We start from the raw sequence: 19,940 nt of genomic DNA, 5'->3' as shown, positions 1-19,940 counted from the left end.
AATCTGCCTCAACAATATAGAACTTATCTACAATCTAAAAATTTGTTTTTAAATTTATTAGCACAAAAACATTTGTTTTTCTGTTAGTTGTTGGACCATTCGTTATTGACTACCTTAGTAGTGTATTATCTCTAGAAACTTTGCAAGTGTGTGGCCTTCTTTATTTCTCACAATACAATAAAAGCTATTCGGTTTTCCACTTTCGTCTCGCATTCTAAACCCACCAAAATCCACAGAAAGAGTAAAAAAACATGTGATTTCTTGATCCTGTCATATATTCCCATCCTCCCTTTTTATGCAGAAGCCAACAACACATTTTGGCGCTACCAATGGGATTATTTACATACGAAAAGGATTTATTCGAACTTACAAGCATCAATACCATACACTCGCGCTGATATTTCAAATTTGGTTTGCTGGTAAAAGTTGACTCAACTGATTGGTCCAAACGGTATCATCGATCTCCTATATTAAGCTGAATATCAATGTTGGGTAGATAATTAAGTCATCCTTACTAAATCGCATTATGCTGCGTACAAAATGTCTAAACAGTTCCATCCGAGTTTCAAAAGATTATTCAAGTTTTCAATCAAATTTAATCCGGAACCGATCGCTTTCAGCTAAGCTCCATTACAATATTGATATTCCGGTTACGCTTGGGATTTGAATTTATTGGTTATCATAATTCTTCGTTTCAGAGTTTGCACACTTTCAATATTTCGCCAGCTTCATTTCAGGCACTTTATTCAACTTTTCCAAGTTAACTGATGTCAGTATACATATTATCTATCGGATCAAATGGATATTTTTGATTAGGTAACCGAAAATCCCATTGTAAAGTCACAATTAAAGCACTAAATAAAAATTATCCAGATAAGAAGCTTTAGGTCCTAAGTTTTTTGCTGATTTTTGGGTTTTAGTTACTAAATAATTTCCACTGAATTGGCGATTATTTCGGTCTAGGTACCAAAAGTTTGTAAAATGTTCTACGAATCTTGAGTACTGATAATTATCCCATCAAAATGTTGCAGAGTAAGTCCTAAATAATTCTGTTTCCAACAAAACAATTTAAGTAAAATCGAATTTTAAAATTCTACTCGCAAACGACGAAAAATTGGCGCATTTATATTTTATAAGCCAAGCCAGATCTGAACTAAATATGATCCTTCGCAGTCGAAGCGTTGAAAGTTCTAATATCGGGTAAGTTGAAGCATTCGAATTGAGCTTTGCGTAGCTTTCCAATCAGCAAGAGGTATTTTCCTGTTTGATTTCAAAGCAATTTTGAAACAAAGTTTCGGACCTCGGACTGAAACTACGGACGAAGTTGGTACGAAATATTTACTTGGATATTCCAGACGTTCGATTTGGAGTAATTTTTTTATATTATAGCGTATATTTCACAGCGGCTTCTGGGTAAATCAAATATGATTTTTATTACCGAATTGAGTTGATACCATATAAAATGTCCTCACGTTGATAAATATCAGGAATTGTTTAAATTTTCTAGTTCCCTAGATATGAAAAAAATCCTATACGTGTTAGAAGCAAAACGTGACAGTGTTTCTTCTGTGGGATAAGTATATTAGTAAACTTGATTGAAGATCAACGCCTTCTGGTCTTGGCTGGACTCACTCTGAAGGACTCGACGATTTTTTAAATCATTTTTTGCAATGCGCTTAAAGTGGTTTTGTTGAAGTAAAATATAACTGTTGAACCGGTCCATTTGCTGTTCGAGTAGAAGTCCAAAAAAATGCCAAAACTTATTCTTCACAGTATTCTCGTACACTGGTTTTGATTCTTTGTTTCAATTTTCACATTTGCCTGTTCATTTGATGGTAAAAAATAAACTAACTTGTTTAAACGCCATCATATTCCACTGAGAGGGCGGAACAAGAACAAATGCGCAAAGTAAAAATGAAAAATAAAGTTTCCGTAAAAGAACGGTGTCGGAAATGAGCATCTCCCTTATTTTAAAGGCAGGAAATCGGTTCAAAATAGGTTTTCACAGCACTGTCAATTTGTTTTCGGTCTAAATCTCTTCTACTCCATTCAGAGTTTTGGTTTTATTTTAAACGTACTGAACATAATAGAGTGTCTTTGAAAGTGGTAGACAATGTTGACATTAAATAATTTAATAGCACTTTAGTTGACTTGAAAATGGGGTTTTTAAATGTTTTAGTTCGCTCCTCAAATATACTTCCGGCGAAGTAGGAATATTCTTACTTGCTTATTATATTGGAATGCTTATTATATTGGAATTTCCTCTAAAGATTCTTCGTCTTAGAGAATTAGAAATTAGAGTTTAGCCTGCTTCTCACCTCTCTCGTCATGACCACCAAAGTGATATTGGGCGCATGTTGATCATAAAAAGCATTTGGATCCGTAATGTTAATGCCGTCATCCGGTGTCCAGGTTCCCACTTTTCTGATTTCCTCTTTCTTCAGCTTGAGCAAGTCCACCTTGAAGTTCGTCCGCTTGCCTTCTTGAAACTCCAAGTTTCCGGTGAGTCCGTGTAGATTCGACTGAAGAAAAATTCAAAATGGAATTTAGTTGCGCCTTTCCGGTGTCCTTATTCGGAAGGGAAGCAATTAACAACTTAGCATAGACGATATATTATTCGTCGGTGGCAATAAACTATCAAAGTCGACACACGAACGAGCAAGAACTTATTTCCATACAAAAATCCCGGAGTTCATTTTCCAGAAAGCCGTCGCTTCCAGAACGATTTGTCAAGTTCTCAGCCAACGAAATAATAAATCCCAGCTACTCTGGCGAACAGGTTTTACTGGGTTGGATGTGAGATGCATTTTCTGGTGTTGCACCTTTCATCACACCATAACTGGGTCTATCATAACTATATATGCTCTAATTTACATAAACGGCCAGTACGGATCCAGCTTTCCAGTCAGGGAAAGATCATGTAGTGGAGATTCAGTCAGGACAGTCTTCAATTCAATTACAATAATAAACGTAATTAAAAAACTGTTGCATTATTATATGCCCTAGTTGGAGATACGCTTAGTATGAGCTTTAGAATGATTTATGGGTGGAAAATGGAGGATGGGGCGCCCGCTTGCAGAAAGCTGGTAATAATCATTTCTATTGTATGTTGGTACCGCCCTTACTAATAAAATCCTAATTAATCTCACTTGTCTTGGATATACGAGTATAAGCAAGCCCTAAAATAAAAGGCGAAATTGTTGCGTGTGCAAGTAACTCTCAAGACAGCAAACTATCCGCATCAATATATATAAGAAAGTCTCAATTTTAATGGATGCCTGCGAAAGTTCGAGACTCTTCCGTTCGGAATAACCGAAAAACTTTTCGCATCATTGTCGATTACCAAACCCATACTGGTATCGAAACAAAAGAAATGGAGTTTCTTATTTGCGTTGTAAGCCCGAACGGGGAAGATAATGCATAATTTAATTTTATATGATACACTTTTGGGTTCTGAAGGAAGGAAATGTGTTCGTTGTCTCCAGTGAAAGGGAGCCAAATAAACAAACTTGGCATATGATTCGGTGCAAAACTGTTGATGTTTTAGTAATGAAATTGTGTGTTTGTTTTGCTACAGTTATTTTGTTTGCTTTCCTACCACCACCACATATTATATCTTATATATTTTGCAGGTGGGTAACTTTACGACTAAGTTCGTCTACATGGTCAGACTTAGGTTTCCTAAACGACTTTATCGTTGTCCATTTAAGAACGATTTATTGTTCTTGGGGAAAAACTTGCTCAAGTGAATAAGACCCAGGCACGTTAAACTTTTGATAAAATAGCGAACAGCTTGTTTTCTGTATGAGTTCTTGTTTTGATTGATCACAGAGAGTAAAACTTCTTCTTAACAAATATCTTGCCCCTTCGGATTCAATTCCATTGCCATTTTTCACAACTCTTTTCGTTTGAATAGAGCGGAACTGCCTATCAAAGTCGGTCTAGTTTCCAAATGTAAATTATATAAGGGTTTCTCCGAGAAATAAAACGGCTCACCTCAGGCACTTACTCGAGCCAGCTATTTGATAACGAAACATAATACTTTTCCTTGATAACCCCCCCAATGTATCGGAATTCTGCTAAAAGCTCTGGATAGGTGCGATATACTCGGTATGATAGAGATAAGAGTTTTTGCCTGTAGGTCACAAATTGGTTATATGTTCTTCGGAAGTTCCAGAGGTCGGTTTAGAATTCAAACTTTCACCGATCATAAAAGAGTTTTTGCCCATTCCAATGAAATTCTTCTCAATTCTTCAGCCTAATTTCGGCGCCAGATACGAATTTTCAAACGCAAATCGACACTTTCCTCTTTGAAAAAATTCCCAGTTTCAAAAATTGTTCAAATTGCTGAATATGGTGGCAAGATGAAACTTTCAGGATTCACGAAAGCGCCTCCGACCTTTCCACTTTAAATGCCAATTTTCCATCCCAGGGGCTATTCAAGTAAACCAGATTCTATCTGAAATGGCGGTACATAAATAACACATAGTAGGAAGTTGTCCATACGAACCCAGCCTGGGCAGATTGATGGGCAAACTGCTCAACATCAGTTTCACTAGGAATGTTCAACAGTTGCAAAAAAAAACACAACAAGCCATGAAAACGTATTTCTTTGATACTTGAAACTTCGGGAAAAAGGGTGGTGATTTGTTGCTGTCTTTACAGGGCAGTGATCATCAGATTGACCATCTCCGGTGCATTTTAGGTGGATTTTAGATAGAAGGTTCGCTATTTTTCGTTTCCTTTTGCAAAAGAGATCTATGGATCTAGAACTCAATATATATTTTTTTATGTTACAACAATTTTTTGCCCCTGCAGAAGAAATTACGTTTTCACTCCGCTTCTACTATTCCACTGTATTAGCTTCTTTATACCAAACGTAATACACTTTGTATAACTATGCAGGAAATCAAGGAAACACTTCAACCAAGTGGCTGGGATTAGTCAAATAGCATGTTAAACATACACCACTGTTGCAGCTATCGAAACCTCCCTTCTCAATGTTCTCATCCGACTACAGAAGCTATCGAAGCAAAGTGTTATGTTTCGTTTTCGAATATCTTGTTCCAATAAATGTGTAAGGTGAATGGTTTTTATTTCTCCAGTAACTCCGGATAATCCAGTTTAATTTCGTTAATGTCCAATATATGAGGACTTTTATCGGCAGCAGCGCACTTTTGCTGATACGTGAAACGTGGGAAAACACTTAAATAAACGAACATTGTCAGATTCATTTACTCTAATTCAATAGATCGGCGAGTGAATCAGGAAATCTCATCTTATGGGGGCAGGGGAATCCTCATTCACCGTGCAAATTCACCTCACAAAGTGCAGTTGAGTCCGACTTTGTTGTTTTTTCTCAGCCGAGTTTCAGATCAACCCTTTTAGATTCAAAATTGGGATAAATTTGGTTCGTTAATGTACTGCATTACTGACTTAATGAAGCTCCGTTTTCTTGCCGAATCCTTCACTTAGTTTTGAGGTTTTTCCGACGACTTTTCCTGATTTGGCCTAATTTGACGACATTATGTGCCGACAATCTGATTGAGCATTGCAACTGTTCTCATCCCAAAAAGTAATGTTTTTCATAACAATTTAGCGCAAACAAACCCAACTTCAATTCCTTACGCACCACTCCCTTAATTAACGTCAATTCCTCTTTCAGTAGCTTTTCGCTCTAATGAATCGGAGAATGTTCGATTGGTTCACGCAACCAGCGTCCGACAAGCCGCAAGCTATAAATTATGAACTAATAGTGCTTAAACGTTGATGCATTTACAATGGAAATCGTTTAATGCCAGATCCGAAAATTTGCATGCTTTCTTTGCTTTTTGCCTTCATTGTTTCGGCTAAAATTGTGTTTTCGTTTCATTTGTGCAGTCATTTTCAATGGACGCAATCGTGAGTGCTACGAAACGAGGGTTAATCGAACAAACTTTTAACCTGATTTGCTCTGCATTTTTCATTCAGACAAATCACAGCGTTTTTTTTGGAAAACTAGTGTTCGTTGCCTCGGAAAAACTATCCCAACACATAAGGTTTTAAGCTATTTGTTTTTTTTTCAGGTTAAAGCGGCATTAAACTTGCTTATATTGACTATCACAAAATAAATAGTACACTTTTTATGGAGACGTAATGGTCTATCGACTGCTTCTAGCTGATCAATTTCCACAACATATAACTAAGTTACCGCACGAAATTATGAATCGAGTTATTCTTTCCAGAAGTAATTACGTTCAGTTCGATATCCAAACTCCACGTACAAATTCGATCAAAACTTTGGCCAGTTGAGACCAAACTAGATTAATAACTAGTGGCTGGAAGCAAAAAGGCAACTTACCACCGAATCCAAGTAGTTATAAAGCGACAGGCCATCGTCCCAGGGTTTTTCGGTATCACATGATAGATTTGTGGGTTTAATGGAATGTCCTGAATCCATTGCGGCTAATCCCTTGGCGAAAACGTAGACAGAGTCATACATTAGGGCTGGTTCAGCCTATAAAAAGTGGAATATCTGGTTTATTAATGTTGCAAGACAAAGCGTACACATGCAGTCATATTTAAGATTCCCTAACTAAAACTGCAACACTTGAACAGTGGGGTAACGCTAGTATAACCTTCTCCTTAAGCAGGGTTTTTGTGGACTAACGATAATTTACTATATTTACCAGTTAAATCGATTGTGCCAATTTCACTCAAAAACTCTCATGCTCACCTGAATTATCCCCGATCTGTTTAAAATTGCATGTCCGATGGGTTGGAATTTTTCCATTGTGCTCAAAATGTCTTTTACTTTAGGATGATCCACGTCGACTAGGCGAAACGCTGTTATGTTGACTGAATTGTACTTGAAGTCTTCCAGATCGAAGGTTTCCAAGTCCTAGTAAAGATAAATCAATGTGAATTACGAAGGTTTAAAGTATAAATCGTGCCGTATGTGACATTTGGCTCAGGACTGGTGCAAATTTGTAACCATTAAATTTTCGCTAGAGAACGATTATTGCAGCTAAATTGCGAACCGGCGAAACAACCGAGCTTTATTAGAGAGTTTCATTATTAAACTGTTCAGACTGCGTGGCAAAATTCTTATTTAATGCGTCAAACTGATGGCTCTCTTTTTCCTCTAAACTCAAAACCTTTCTCGAGATAGTCTGCCGCTTTGCAGAGTTAAATTCGCAATCATTAATTCTCCAGGTTTTACATGGATTATAAATAAACTTTTGATGGAAAATGTTTGAGGCTGACTTGACGGCATGCTCAAGGCGAAGGGACTACACACTTTCCATTAAAGTTCATAGCAAGTTTCTTAGTATCGTGCCAAAGTTGCACTCTTCGAACATTTTAAAAGATATTTTCTTAGGGCGAAGGTGCTTCCGCAAGCTGATGATGAATCATCTACTTCCAGGGTATGCAAAATTTTACGTTGACATTTAATCGCCGTTGTGATAAGTGAACTTGGAGGCTAAACGACTGTTTTTAAATGGACATTTTAATGGAGACATTGTGAAACAGGTTTCCAAAGTGGCCAGCTAATATTTATACAGTGCGGGTGTCGATATAGTATGCGGGTATGTTCTATTTTTTAGCTTTTGCGCATAGAAATGAACTTAAGAAAGGACTCCAGAAAGGACCTAGGTAGCCTTTTCATTTTTTTTCTCAAAAAAACCACGATTTTCCATTGAAAAACTAGCTAAAAATAGGTACTAATTTTAATCGGACTGGCGGCTGGCGCGCTATCTTCGCTCGATGATAGCGAACGAGTTCTTCAGCATCGCTGTGATTAAACTAAAGACTACACATGAACATTGCAGGTTGTGAGCTTTTTAGAATATCTGCAGGAGTCTCCAATAAACTTTTAGTAGAGCGATTTGTTGGTAGAATAACAGAAGTTTAGGGAAAGGAAACTAGTTTTACTCACAAAAGTAGTGAACATGTAGTGGTATCTGTAGTCGTTCATTTGCAGCTGTAGGACCTGAAATTATAAATCAAATATTGTCAATATTTATAAACATAAACCATAGAGGATTGTTTCGTAACAAATAGCTCATTCTTTGAAACATGCGAGGTAAGTTGGATAAAAATATTTGGAAACAATCTTCTTGAGTTAACAATTTTTTTAAACACGGAAATACGAATAGATATCGTCGAATATCGAGCCCTTAACGCGCTATGAACGATTTGGAGTCAAATTGGGGTTCAATGGGAACAACATTGGACAAACTTATCGGGTTTTTTAAATAATCCCTTTATGTATAAACATCCTAAATACCTCCAGAGGCCAATTTTAAATATTGGTCCACTATGCCATAAAACAAACATTTTTAATCGTCACTCACAGACTGGCAATAGCAGTTAGTTTAATGTTGGAAACTATAAGAAACTTACTAAGCAATTTACTTTTTAATGCTAACAGCTATTAAATGAACAACATCCCGCTTCTCGAACAGGAAGTCCATAAAGTCCCCCCAAACAGATGAACTCGATCAGCACATTTCCACGAAGTTTTCAATCTTTACTGCATCTTAAAATTAATAATACCTGCAAGAAACTCGGTGTGGTGTAACTTGATTTCACCGAGCGCTTATGATGCGTAAAACGTTTTATGACTAAAATTTAAACGACAATTTTACGATTCACTTCCTCAGTGCAAAATAATCTATAGAAGCTGCCACTTCTGCTCGTAGTCCAAACATCAACATTATCTGTGATATGTTTGTCAACAGTTTGAAGAAAAATTTGGGCGAAAAATAAATTTTAAATGGGGCTAAAATACTCTATTCTCTCTTCTAAATAATATTCAATGTGCTTACCGCCCTAAAAAACTGTTGGATATTTCGGGGGTTCGTGTCGATGATCAACTTGAAAATGTCCTTTTGTCGCACTTCTCTAAGGACTTGCCGGTAAGTGGAAGGCCCCGCCTGTCGAATATACATCTCCATTTTAGCCGTCCCAGGAGCCTTGACCAGTTCTTGCAATTTAAAAAGCCCTGCGAATTAGATTTATGTATAACAGTCGCACATGCATATTTTAAATTTAGTATGTCTTGCAGGGCATCCTGATAGTACCCAAAGTAGTTTCTTTAACTTTTCKTTATAATGGGCGTCTCAAARTTAGCACAATATTTTTTACTMACATCAGCACAAGTGTTTAGTTCGGTTTTAAAGAAATTGCACCAATTTAKTGTGAGAACATTATCCAARGCTGATSACCGCCAAGAAAACCTTTAATAAATTGGCCAATAACGACTGCTATGTTTARGGTTCTTAGCTGATCCMGTCTTTSTTCMATTTAGAMTTAATCTTTTCAGTTAAGTCCTCAAGTTAAARCACTACTTATACCATATYTTATATRGAATTTTCGAACTGCGATCGCCAAACGTTCAATAYTATTGAAGTGTTGCTCAATAATAGAAACACTTTAGTAGAGATCCACTGGCTACTAAACCTGAAGCTTTTCAGACCTCCCAAGGGTGGCTCAATATCGAATTTTGCTAGTTTCTCTTCGTCGTTTAACTTTTTTGCGTTAAAACAGCGATCATTTTCATCCAAATCGTTTATGAAATAAGTTGGGGCAATTAAGTTTGCCCCTAAGCGCTGCCGCACAACATCTAGTTTCCAACCACTCTCTTTTAACACCACAATAATTACGTTTCAGTATAATTTTGCTTATTCGTGGGTCCCACATGGATGCCATTCAGTTTCAAATTAGAGTTCGCAAAATATTTCTTTTTAATCCAAGGAAACTTACTAAAAACATGACGCAAACATTTGCAGGCGCAAAATGTCAAAGAAAATCGAGAACAGTTTAACTTAGCAGCTCAAATTTAACACTTTATTGTGTGTAGTAAAATTATCTTTATAAGTGCACATAATATTTCAAATTTTGCAGCAAAACTCTTCTGCTAGTCTTGTTTTTGTTTACTCAGCGAGGTTTTTTATTTATTTTCTCTATATTTGCTCGTTAATTATGAAGATTAACTTCTTTGATTAATATTTAATATGACTGCTGTTTTTTGAAGACCCAAATATTTCCATTTGTACTCAAAAACCTGGAAAGTCTGTATGCATCGTGTCTTTAGTGTTATCAATGTTTAATATTAAAAATCGGCGTTTTTTTGATTGATGTGTAAGTGGTTTATTGTTCTTCAATTATATATCAAGTATTGTTACAGTGGGGAAACTTCAGTCCAGAAGTTTCAATCGCATTTGGTTTCCGATTGTTTTTTTTTTCAATATCTTCCAAGCACACAGAACGTTCCACTTACCAGTTGAATACAATTAATCATCTAACATATAGAATAGCACGCTTTTCTCTTCTATAAATGGTCAGTTTGTGTGGAAAATTGCGAGATTACTTATGTGAAAAATGCTCATCTATTTGAAATATTTCAAGCATCAAATAAAAGCGCAAGCCGCATTTTTATAAAACGAGTCGCTATGAATTCTATGAGAAATACACGATTCTTAAAGCTAGAAAAATGCAACTTCGTGATACACTTTGTCGTATTTTATTACATTCTTAAGCTTCAATTTGAATTTTCTTCGGGAAAATTTACTAGACGGCTTTAAAATGCAGTTTCACTGGACGTCGCGTGTTTTATTAATATCTGTTGTAAAACTGAAGCATTTCACTCATAAGTAACCAGATATGTTGCAGAAAGGAGGCTTTAGAACAAGCGTTAAGTTTTATTGGCGCTTTGAGACAAACCGTCTTTTAAATGAGAGTTTTAGGTTGATAGTATAGGTTTTAACTGAACGTTTCCAGTAAAGAAAATAGCAAGGGAAAAAGTGTTGTCGATAAAATAAATTTCTCATATTTACCATAGTCTTCTTCATAAATAATCGCCACTTTCGTCCAGTTCAAAAAGGCCATCAGATCCTTAAAAGCTCGATTCATATTGTCCTGACTGGGATGTAAATTGATGCTCAACTGCTTCGAAGCAGGTTCAAAGTCTATTCTCGCCTCCAGATGGGGAACGTCTAGTGCTAAAGAAGCAAGCCGATTCGACTAAAATGCAATTACAACTTTGAAAATCCCACCTTCGCAAATGCTTTGAATGTGAGCGCCCAAAATGGGATCTGACGGACCAAAAATCGCCTGGACACCAAACTCCATTTGTCTGCACGCTGAAACAAGTAAATCATTTCTTTATTATTCCGCCGGAGTGCCAGGTTAACCTAGTTGTAGCTGGAAACTAAGTTTTCAAATTACACACATAAATTGTTCTAAAGTCTCGTATATCTGCTTCTAACTTCCGAAGTCGTTGACTGGAGTTTAACTGAATTCAGCTTGAAATTCTATTATTTAGTGCAAAACTAAAACGCATTGTAATTGCAGTCAGACCTCTGTTCTGTGAGCGCAACAGTGACTAGTTAATCTACACATTTGTCTGGGGAAAGTTAGGTAGGTGTAGGTTAAAAAATAGCCATAAAGCGACCGCTTTATTAGCAGATTAGGCATCAACGACTGAACGATTTTTATTTTAGAAGCCAAATTTGACCGAACCTGACGAATATCTTTGAACAACTTTGGTACCCAAGTGTGGGTTGCTTGGCCAATATTGAACAAACTGCTGTTCTGAGAAGTTTCAATTAAGAATGCATTTTGATCTGTCGGATTTACATCTCAAGTCTAACTCTAAACAGCGAGAAATTGATTCTGAAGCCAGAAACAGAATTTCTCTTTCGTTATTAGAATTTCGACTATTTCCGCACCTTCTCTTCATAGACATACAAGCGCGGACTATTTATTGGTCGGCTTTAAGAGCGAATACAATCAAACTTGAAATTTTTCAAAATTTTCTAAGTCTTTATGATATTTCTCCGGGCTCAAAAACTACACATGCAATAATGGAAATTCCACATGGATTTTCCACAGAGCTTGATAATCAACTCTATTATTAACTCGTCCCTAAAACTGGCGGCATTGTAGTCAGTGTAGAAGGAATTTAGTCCAGTTAGGGATTTTGCGGCAAATGTAGGCCTTTGCTGGTTTATCATAACGACAAATTTGCTAGGAATTATATTATCTGGAAAGTTTTCGGAAACCACTTTGTGTGGGCAATTGTTTAACCGCTATTAGCTTAACAGAAACGTAATTTTAATCAGGTATGAATAAGCAGCAAACAGCTGAATGAGGAACATTTATTCATTCTGGAAGATATTATAATGAATTAAATAAAGAGTAGAGGACAAAAAGAGTAATAATTTAATGAAGATTAAATCACTGTTTATGGGTGAAGGATTTCAAAGACCCTGACACGGGCAAAGCTCAGAAGATGCAAAAAATTCCCAGTTTATGAAACGAGGAATAATGCCAAGACCCTTTAACGAAAATTTGCCTATTAATGTATATTATTTTTAACATTTTCAGAGGAAAACTCACGTCAGCAAATTTCCATTGCATGATTCTACAAGTGATGCTGAAAATATTAAAGCATTAATTAAAATTTGCCGCTGAGAAAGCAGATTAAAACTGCTCATATCAGCAGCAAAGCTATTAACGAGACCAGAAACTATATAATATTTTAATTAACAATTATCAAGCAGTTGAGGAAGATGAAAAAATGTGGACATGATTAACTAAACTAGTGCATTTTGAGACAATATTCAACGGTTTTTATATTACATTGCAAGAAATTAAATTTTTGTTAAAGTTTAGTAAATAGTAGTAGAAAGACGAGAGAATATCTACAGGGAATTACAATGCTTATAGCGACTCATAAATGGCTTTAAAAATCACGAGTCAAATTTAAGGCATTTCTGTAAATCCTTAAAATATTTTAAACATGCGGTCAAACCACTCAACGTAAGCACTTACATCTAAGCATCTATTTTGAGTGAAACATTGCTATATGAGGCTATGATGCAAAACGACCCCAGTAGTTTCCGAAATTAAATTTGGCTAAAATAAAATATAAGAAACCACTGCCTGAAAAACTGCTTCACAAGATTGGGCCAAAAAAACAGAGTTGGGGACTGAAAAGCTTGTCATGTGCCAGGAAACAAAATCCTTATATGTTTAACGTTCCTAAAAGGCACTTAGACATATCATTTCGAAAGTGTTGGCCCATTTTAGCACGCAATATTTTTTCCAGGCCCGCAAATGCAACCTGAGAACTCTTAGGTTGATAGCACTTAAGTAAAAATAAATTTGTATTTTGCCTTTTGAGGTATTCGAAAATTAACTGGTTGTTAGTGGCACACTAACGGCGGAATGATAAATTCAGAATATTTTTATGATGAGAAGAAAAAGAAGGGAAAGTTATCGGAAAAAAATCAACATGCTCTACAGTTGTCAACTTAAAAATTATTTTTAGTTAAAGTTACTGTCTAAATTTTGAAACTGAATTTGGTTGTAAGCGCGCTAAAACGACCAACAATTACGTGAAGGTTGTGCGTAAATACAAAGTAAATTAAATTAATTGTTTTATTGTGTGTCCTTTCAAAACTCCTTCGCCAGTTTTCGGCTCTTTACTTTAGAGAAAATTGAAATCAAATTGCCGTATTAAAAATACCACGATTGAAACAGTTTCAAATCAAATTTGAAACATGAACTAATAAGAGCGCACTATAAACTGTAGAGGAAAATATATCGTAGTTTTTCCAAAATTTGTTTTGCTACAGCGGATGCAAACTGTATTCCCTGTGAGTTATTGATATGCAGAGCGATTTAGTTTTCGGTCATATTTTAGAACTAACCTGCTTTATCCATACATTCAAAGGAAATTCCTGGGTTCCAGTCAATTTTATTGTTTATCATTTAAAATGTTACAAATACGTTTCGGTGTTTTTCTCCACCACATCAGTTTGTCTTCACATTTGGCAAGCCATTGAAAAAGGCGGATCGTAAAAATTTAGCTCAACCATCTAAACAGCCAAGCAATCTTACCAATTTTTTTCCGATTAATTGCCTAGGAAAATCACCAAACGTTCACGAGAAGATCGCGTTTGGGAGAAATGATCTAGAACAGTTATGAACCAAAAGAAGCCAGAYAGTATGCTGTAAGGACCTTCTCTGATCCCGATTCTTAGATGTTGCCTTGACAAATTTTCTGATAATTGACAACAAAGCTGAACAAAGCAAAACCACATTTAATTTCCTCAAAAAAGTGTTGAGCTCCAAAAATAAATTTTCACCAAATCCCAACCAGGCTTAGAGGAAAAAATTCACATTTAATATTACAGAAATAAAAGAAGTGGGATCCACAAAGCGGCAATTACATTTCCGTCAAGCCGCTGCAAAATTGTCGGCGTTTTTATACATTTGGCAATTTAATTTAAATTTATTTCACCGAGGATGCTGCAAATCAGGCACACGAGCCCAGTCAGACAGTGCGTGCCCGAGTTTTTCCAGTTTCTTCAATTTCGGTTAAACCGCCGCTCCTGTTTGACTACAAATAGAAAAGCGATTGTTTTAATGGAAACAATGGTATTTTGCACTCGAGGGAACAGCCAGCCGAGCCGTTACACAATGGCTTTTTAAACGGGCGGTAATTTACAAAAGCCGACCTGGACTTTTGTCTGAGCATAACACGGTCTTTTATAATTACTGCTGCAAACGTTGTGTGTCTTTCTAAAAAGCGGTCGAAGTGATGTTTTTTCACTTTCGGAAAACCAATTAACTTTTGAGAACGGCACCGAAATGTTTGTTAATATTTAGATACGACGATCTTCAGCCCTTACGAAATATTTATTGAGGCAGTTAAGCGCGGCCCGACTGGAATTTTTAGCATTGAATGCTTGCCAAGCTCGGTTTGTCGCTTTCTAAATGACTGCCCGTGCTTTGCCGCAGAAACAAAGCCGGAAACTTCATTAAAATGATTGCCAGCTTGATGAACATTGCACATCTTCTGAGACGATCAACCCAGCAGTAGATGGAAAAACAAAGTGTCTGCATGTCCTGATCAGCTTCAGCTCAGCTGCAAATATTAGCAGACTTGTAAAGCAACTGTTGTCCGTTTGTTGTCTAAATGTAGCTTCTATTTGGTTGGTCGGTTGGTCAAAGTAAACGGTATTCTTCAATAATTGCAGAAATCTTCACAGCTTCTCAGCTTTTTGAAGTGATAGTGAAGTTTGCCAAATACATGGCTAAGAGTCGCATTCAAACATTTTTATCATGTACATACTCATGCGTAAAAATGTAATAAAGCGAATTTCAGAGCAGGAAGCAAGTAAATAGATCCCTTTGTACACGGGTGGAACTGCGATGAAAATGTTTCCATTTGCTTAAAAGGATCAAAACCTGTTATTCTCAAAGTTGCATAGCAAATGTCCATTCAATATTCTGAACTCACCCTTCTTTTGTATCGAAAAATAGCAGGTTTGTTCATTTTAACGTTTAAGTATCATTTTTCAAACGGTTGGATAAGGATGTTGGCGTTTTTTCATGTGTTTCAGATTTGTTATGAGATCGCTTATCCTTGAGATGCATGCGAGAGGATTTTGTAGATTAACGCTTATTTGAAAAATTTTGGCGGTTGCCGTAGATTCTGTGTGTTCAGAAATATTCGGTTTTTAGAATGCATAAACTCCTCTCATCCCTATAAATTGGTAAGACGTTGTCCTAGAAGGAACTTCCATTGAGTGGTTTATTCAAGTAATAAAAGTTTGTTACTGGAAATCTAAACGCTCTAAAGTCCTGTTTTGCCATTTTAAACTAATCAATCATTTGCTGAGATTGTTTGTCGAACTCTATATGTATCGAACTTTTTAAATTATCCTAGATACTTCCGGGTCCATCCAAGTTGTTATTTCGGAGAAGCGGTTATTGGTTTTCGCTGCAAAGAAGTTTCCTTATATCGAAAATATTTTGTTTCGATCTCGATTTTCCGCAGATGATTTATTCAAAACACTTATTCAATGGAGAGTGTAGAAAAACTTGGTTCAAAAAATTCCTTCATTTTGAAACCATTTAAAACAGTATGTAAATCAGTTGGTAATTCTCGTGGTGTTGCTACTTTGAATTTTTATCAGCGTATAGTTTTTATGCGCTAATAAATAATAAATAAATAAATAACTCTTCATCCTCTGTTCCTTAAGGTTCGAAAACGAGAATTGGAAGGGCAGGAAAATTGAAAAATTCTGTGTAACTTTATCGCCCAAAAATTAATGTGGCAGATAACCAGGATTACGGCAGAACAGAATGCCAGAAAGATACTTAATAAGATTAGGTGCGAACAGACTGGGGCCTAAAAATTTTACACGCCATTAGTTTGACAGGCAAAATAATCCGGATTTACACCCGGGTTAGTCTCTCGAGGGCAAAATCTGCCGATTATTATTGCGGCTTAATGATCAGCAGTTCGGGCCCCTAATGTTGTGATGATTTTAAGTTGATTTAAAAATGCAAAATTGCCAATTTCAAATGTGTACATGTTTTGGTTTTTAGCAACGCCAACAAGTTAGTAAAAATACAATTAATCTCGCATGTGATAAATTACTGAGGGAAGAAGCTTCACCATTAGGTTAACACTGCAAACGCTGACAAACTTAATATACGCCAGTCAGTGCAAAGAAAATCTCGTAAGCCGCAATGTTTGCAATTACAATTTGAGTTTAAAATCGGTCCAGTAATTGACCGTCTGCCATGCAGTTCCAAAGAACTGAACAGCCACATCGTAAATTCTAGACTCTCGGGAATATTGACTAATCGGAACGTTCCAGATAATTGGCCGTGTGAGTAATGCAATTATTAAGTGTTCTCTTGTCCCCACAAATGACAATGTTGCATTATCGAGGTGGATCAGATGATGATTAGCTCATCTTGAGCAAAGACAAAGGGTAGTTTATATCGGCACATAAGAATGTGCTCACAGAAGAACTGCAAACTGGAGAAAAACTACCAAAACTATTTATTTAGTAGCTGGAATCAACTGACTTTCTTTGAGTCGATGCCCCAATCCTTTTTGAACATTTTTGGGCTCTTCGGAAGATCTTGTAGCATTCATAGATTTTGCGCAAAAAATATTTCCGCTCCCTTGCCAACTGACAAGTTTAAACATTTATTAACTTTTTACATTAACAATCTGAAATATCGTCTTCTGTTGGATCGGGAAAGTGCTCAGATGGATTCTATTGAATCCTGCTGTGGATTTGCTCCTAAATCAGGGCCATATTTTGCAAAGAACCCGATTCTTTTCGATCCTGGCGGTCCGTTAAAATTGCAGTTAGTGTCTGCAATTGTTGTGCAAGAAAACAAAAATACCTTTTTTTGCGGAAAAAGCTATGAATTTTACAAGATTTTACGGGGACCCAAAAAAATTAGAAAGGATTGTTGCATCAACTGCAAAAAAAGTAAATTGCTTCACCAGTTGTCCAAAACATGAGTCTTACATTGGACTAATTCAGAGCGAGTTTCGTTAAAATCCATCGTACCATTCTCCCGATATTTCAAGAAACATCAATTTTTTAAGAACTTTGACCATCAATAGCAGGGGAGCCAGACATGTTTTCTTAATAAAACTTAGGTCGGTTCGTCTTATTTGGAGCCCAAGAATGTATCAGTGCTGTACATACTACACCCTGTATATACTACATAAAGATTTTCAATTTAGAATGGGCCAAAAAAACCATATGAAGCCAAGAGTTATCAGTGAAAAATGTTGAAGCCAGTAACGGTCAAATCTGGTCTCTGGACAACAATTCCGATAGAAAGAGCCAAGGAAAACCTAAACAAATAAATAAAACAATCCTCAAATTACAGTAATTCTCGCCCAGTGTTGGGCGAAAGTTCCAACTAGATAGAGGAACACAAACACTATCTGAACTCGCTCGACCTTTTCAGATTCTACTCTATTTATTCAAAGTGCTGATCAATCACAGCCCGATCCCTTAGTATTTAAAATCACTTTCGTTCTGATGGTTGAATTTAACTCCTTTTGTGTGGGAGAAAAACTCTTGAAGCTCCATTATTCCATGTTCACAAAATAATTTTTCCACCTTTTCTCTGCGTCTGTTCGTTCTGCCTGTCGATTTAAAATTTCTCTGTTAGTTACATTCTTTGAATTGATTTTTACAGCCTAAATTCCGAACTGATCAAAGATTGAGTATCTCGTTAAGATGCCACTGGAGATGTAGGAAAATACTGAAACTGGTATATAAAATAGTAAAATGCCAATATTGTCCCAAATCGGAGTTAATGCCGATAAATCATTGGATCCCCCAAATGGCAGTAAAGTGTCACGTGGAAACTTCCTGATTGAGGCGGTCCCCTTTTTTCTTGCAATTTAGGTCATTCCTCTTAATTTCGCCTGTCGCATCGCCTACAATATGGCATCAATCATTTTTTATTAATATAAGTCTGTCACGTCGGAGTTAGAAGGAACATGATCAATATTCGAGAAAATCGCGCGATTCGAAAGTACATCGATAGCTTTTCAAATTTCCAAAAATCGGCGCTTTCGATTATTTGCTTATTCGCACAACTTCACATCATTGCAAGGAATGTGAAAATGCTTCTATTGTTGCTGAATTATATTAGAAACTTCTGCTAAAATAGTGCGCTGTGTGTGGCAACAGTTAAGTTCTGCATTTTCCTATTCAAACTGTATAAATATGTTTGCAGCTGAAAATTGGAAGAGCGAAAACTGCATTTTTTAATTGCATGAAAGGGCACGAAAAGTGGAAACCGTAAAATCATCATGAATGTTTTTTTAGCTTAAAAATTCAGCGTCATTCTTGTCCTCAATCTTACCTTTTTTCGAAGTTCGAAAGCTGTCGTCTCTGGGAACGTATTGAATATCGTATACCAAAGTCGTGTTAGGCAGAATTTCCCTCTCCTTGTTAATTTTGTAAACAGCATACTTGAAGGCCAACTCAGAGCTGCTATTTTTCTGGTCCTCAGTGAAAATCGCCCCTGAAACCAAGATTAACTCATCAGTTCGAGGTTTAAAAGTTGCTTTGAATTACGTCGGCGACTTTTCTCTGGGATTTTTCAGCTGTATCAATTATACCTAATGAACTGAACCGAACTGCACCACAGGCTTTGCCCAAGTAAAACTCTTTGGAGACTCGTAATTAGAAGAAATTCTCAATTAAAACGGTTTTCATTTGCAGTTAGGATTCATTAGCGGTCTAACATAATAACTTTGAGGGCGAAATTTGAATCCAGGATAAAAGGATTCAATTTGCTTGCCATTCAGCTTACCTAATTATAGAACATAAAGTGAAGTTTTAGTTTCACGTAAAGGTTTGCAGAGTTAGTTTGGGTTGGTCCGGATATTCTGTCGACAACTTGCCACATAAGCTACAAACAATCCTCATTCGTCTTTATCTCCAATTTTTTTAATCAGCTTACTGCAGGGTAAGCCCATGTTTCACTGCATTTTATTTGATCTTTGGAACACGAAAATTGCTACTCACTGCATTAAACATGTCTAAAAATAATTCATCAGCATACTTTCCATACCATATTTCAGCATACTTTCCAGCTTAAATCAGTTTTTGCTAATTCATGTGTCTCTGAGCAAGAGTAAACTCCAAATTTAATCAGATTGGAGCTTCTCAAAGGGGTCCCGAGTGTTGAAAGCTAAATGCATTATTCGCTTGAAGCAGGCAATTTGGACGTTTCAATCTGCTTACACGATTTTCAGGTAAGTTAAATTCTGTCATAAATTGGCTAAAATTTAATCCGTCATGCAAACAATTTTCATAATCCTCTTTCCCTTGGATTCTTGTTTGACCAGTCGTGCAAAGATGCGTAGGTATACTATAAAAGCAGTTTAAGTCCATAGAAATCATGAAATGTTGTGATTAATAAAATGTAAAATTAATTATATAAATACAAAAAGTCCTGGAAATATACAAGTGGAATATCGGTGTTACCATAAATTATATGCAGGAATTAAAGAAAAATAACTGTATCTACAACAGCAACCGACTTTGTTTAGAATTAGCACAGCCATACTGATGATAATGCAATCCAAAGAAAAGTTTTGTTGA

The 19,940-nt window shown here is 36.3% G+C and overlaps 1 protein-coding gene across 1 annotated transcript in view; it reads right to left on the bottom strand.

The window, feature by feature from the left end:
- LOC109538822 (glutamate receptor ionotropic, kainate 2) overlaps positions 1–19,940 on the bottom strand; it is a gene marked incomplete in the record, with an annotated part of 113,113 nt that overhangs the window by 15,054 nt on the left and 78,119 nt on the right. The window contains 8 exon segments of the mRNA XM_048669735.1: positions 2,319–2,522; positions 6,341–6,496; positions 6,716–6,880; positions 7,919–7,972; positions 8,811–8,986; positions 10,821–10,985; positions 11,040–11,126; positions 18,694–18,855. Of these exon segments, the coding sequence (XP_048525692.1) occupies positions 2,319–2,522; positions 6,341–6,496; positions 6,716–6,880; positions 7,919–7,972; positions 8,811–8,986; positions 10,821–10,985; positions 11,040–11,126; positions 18,694–18,855 (1,169 nt within the window).

This window comes from Dendroctonus ponderosae, unplaced genomic scaffold (assembly GCF_020466585.1).
Source record: "Dendroctonus ponderosae isolate FM_Combo_2020 unplaced genomic scaffold, Dpon_F_20191213v2 Dpon_F_20191213_9, whole genome shotgun sequence".
NCBI classification, from domain to species: domain Eukaryota; kingdom Metazoa; phylum Arthropoda; class Insecta; order Coleoptera; family Curculionidae; genus Dendroctonus; species Dendroctonus ponderosae.
The sequence above is the reverse complement of the archived record's forward strand: the minus strand, read 5'-3'. Positions and strand labels throughout refer to the sequence as shown.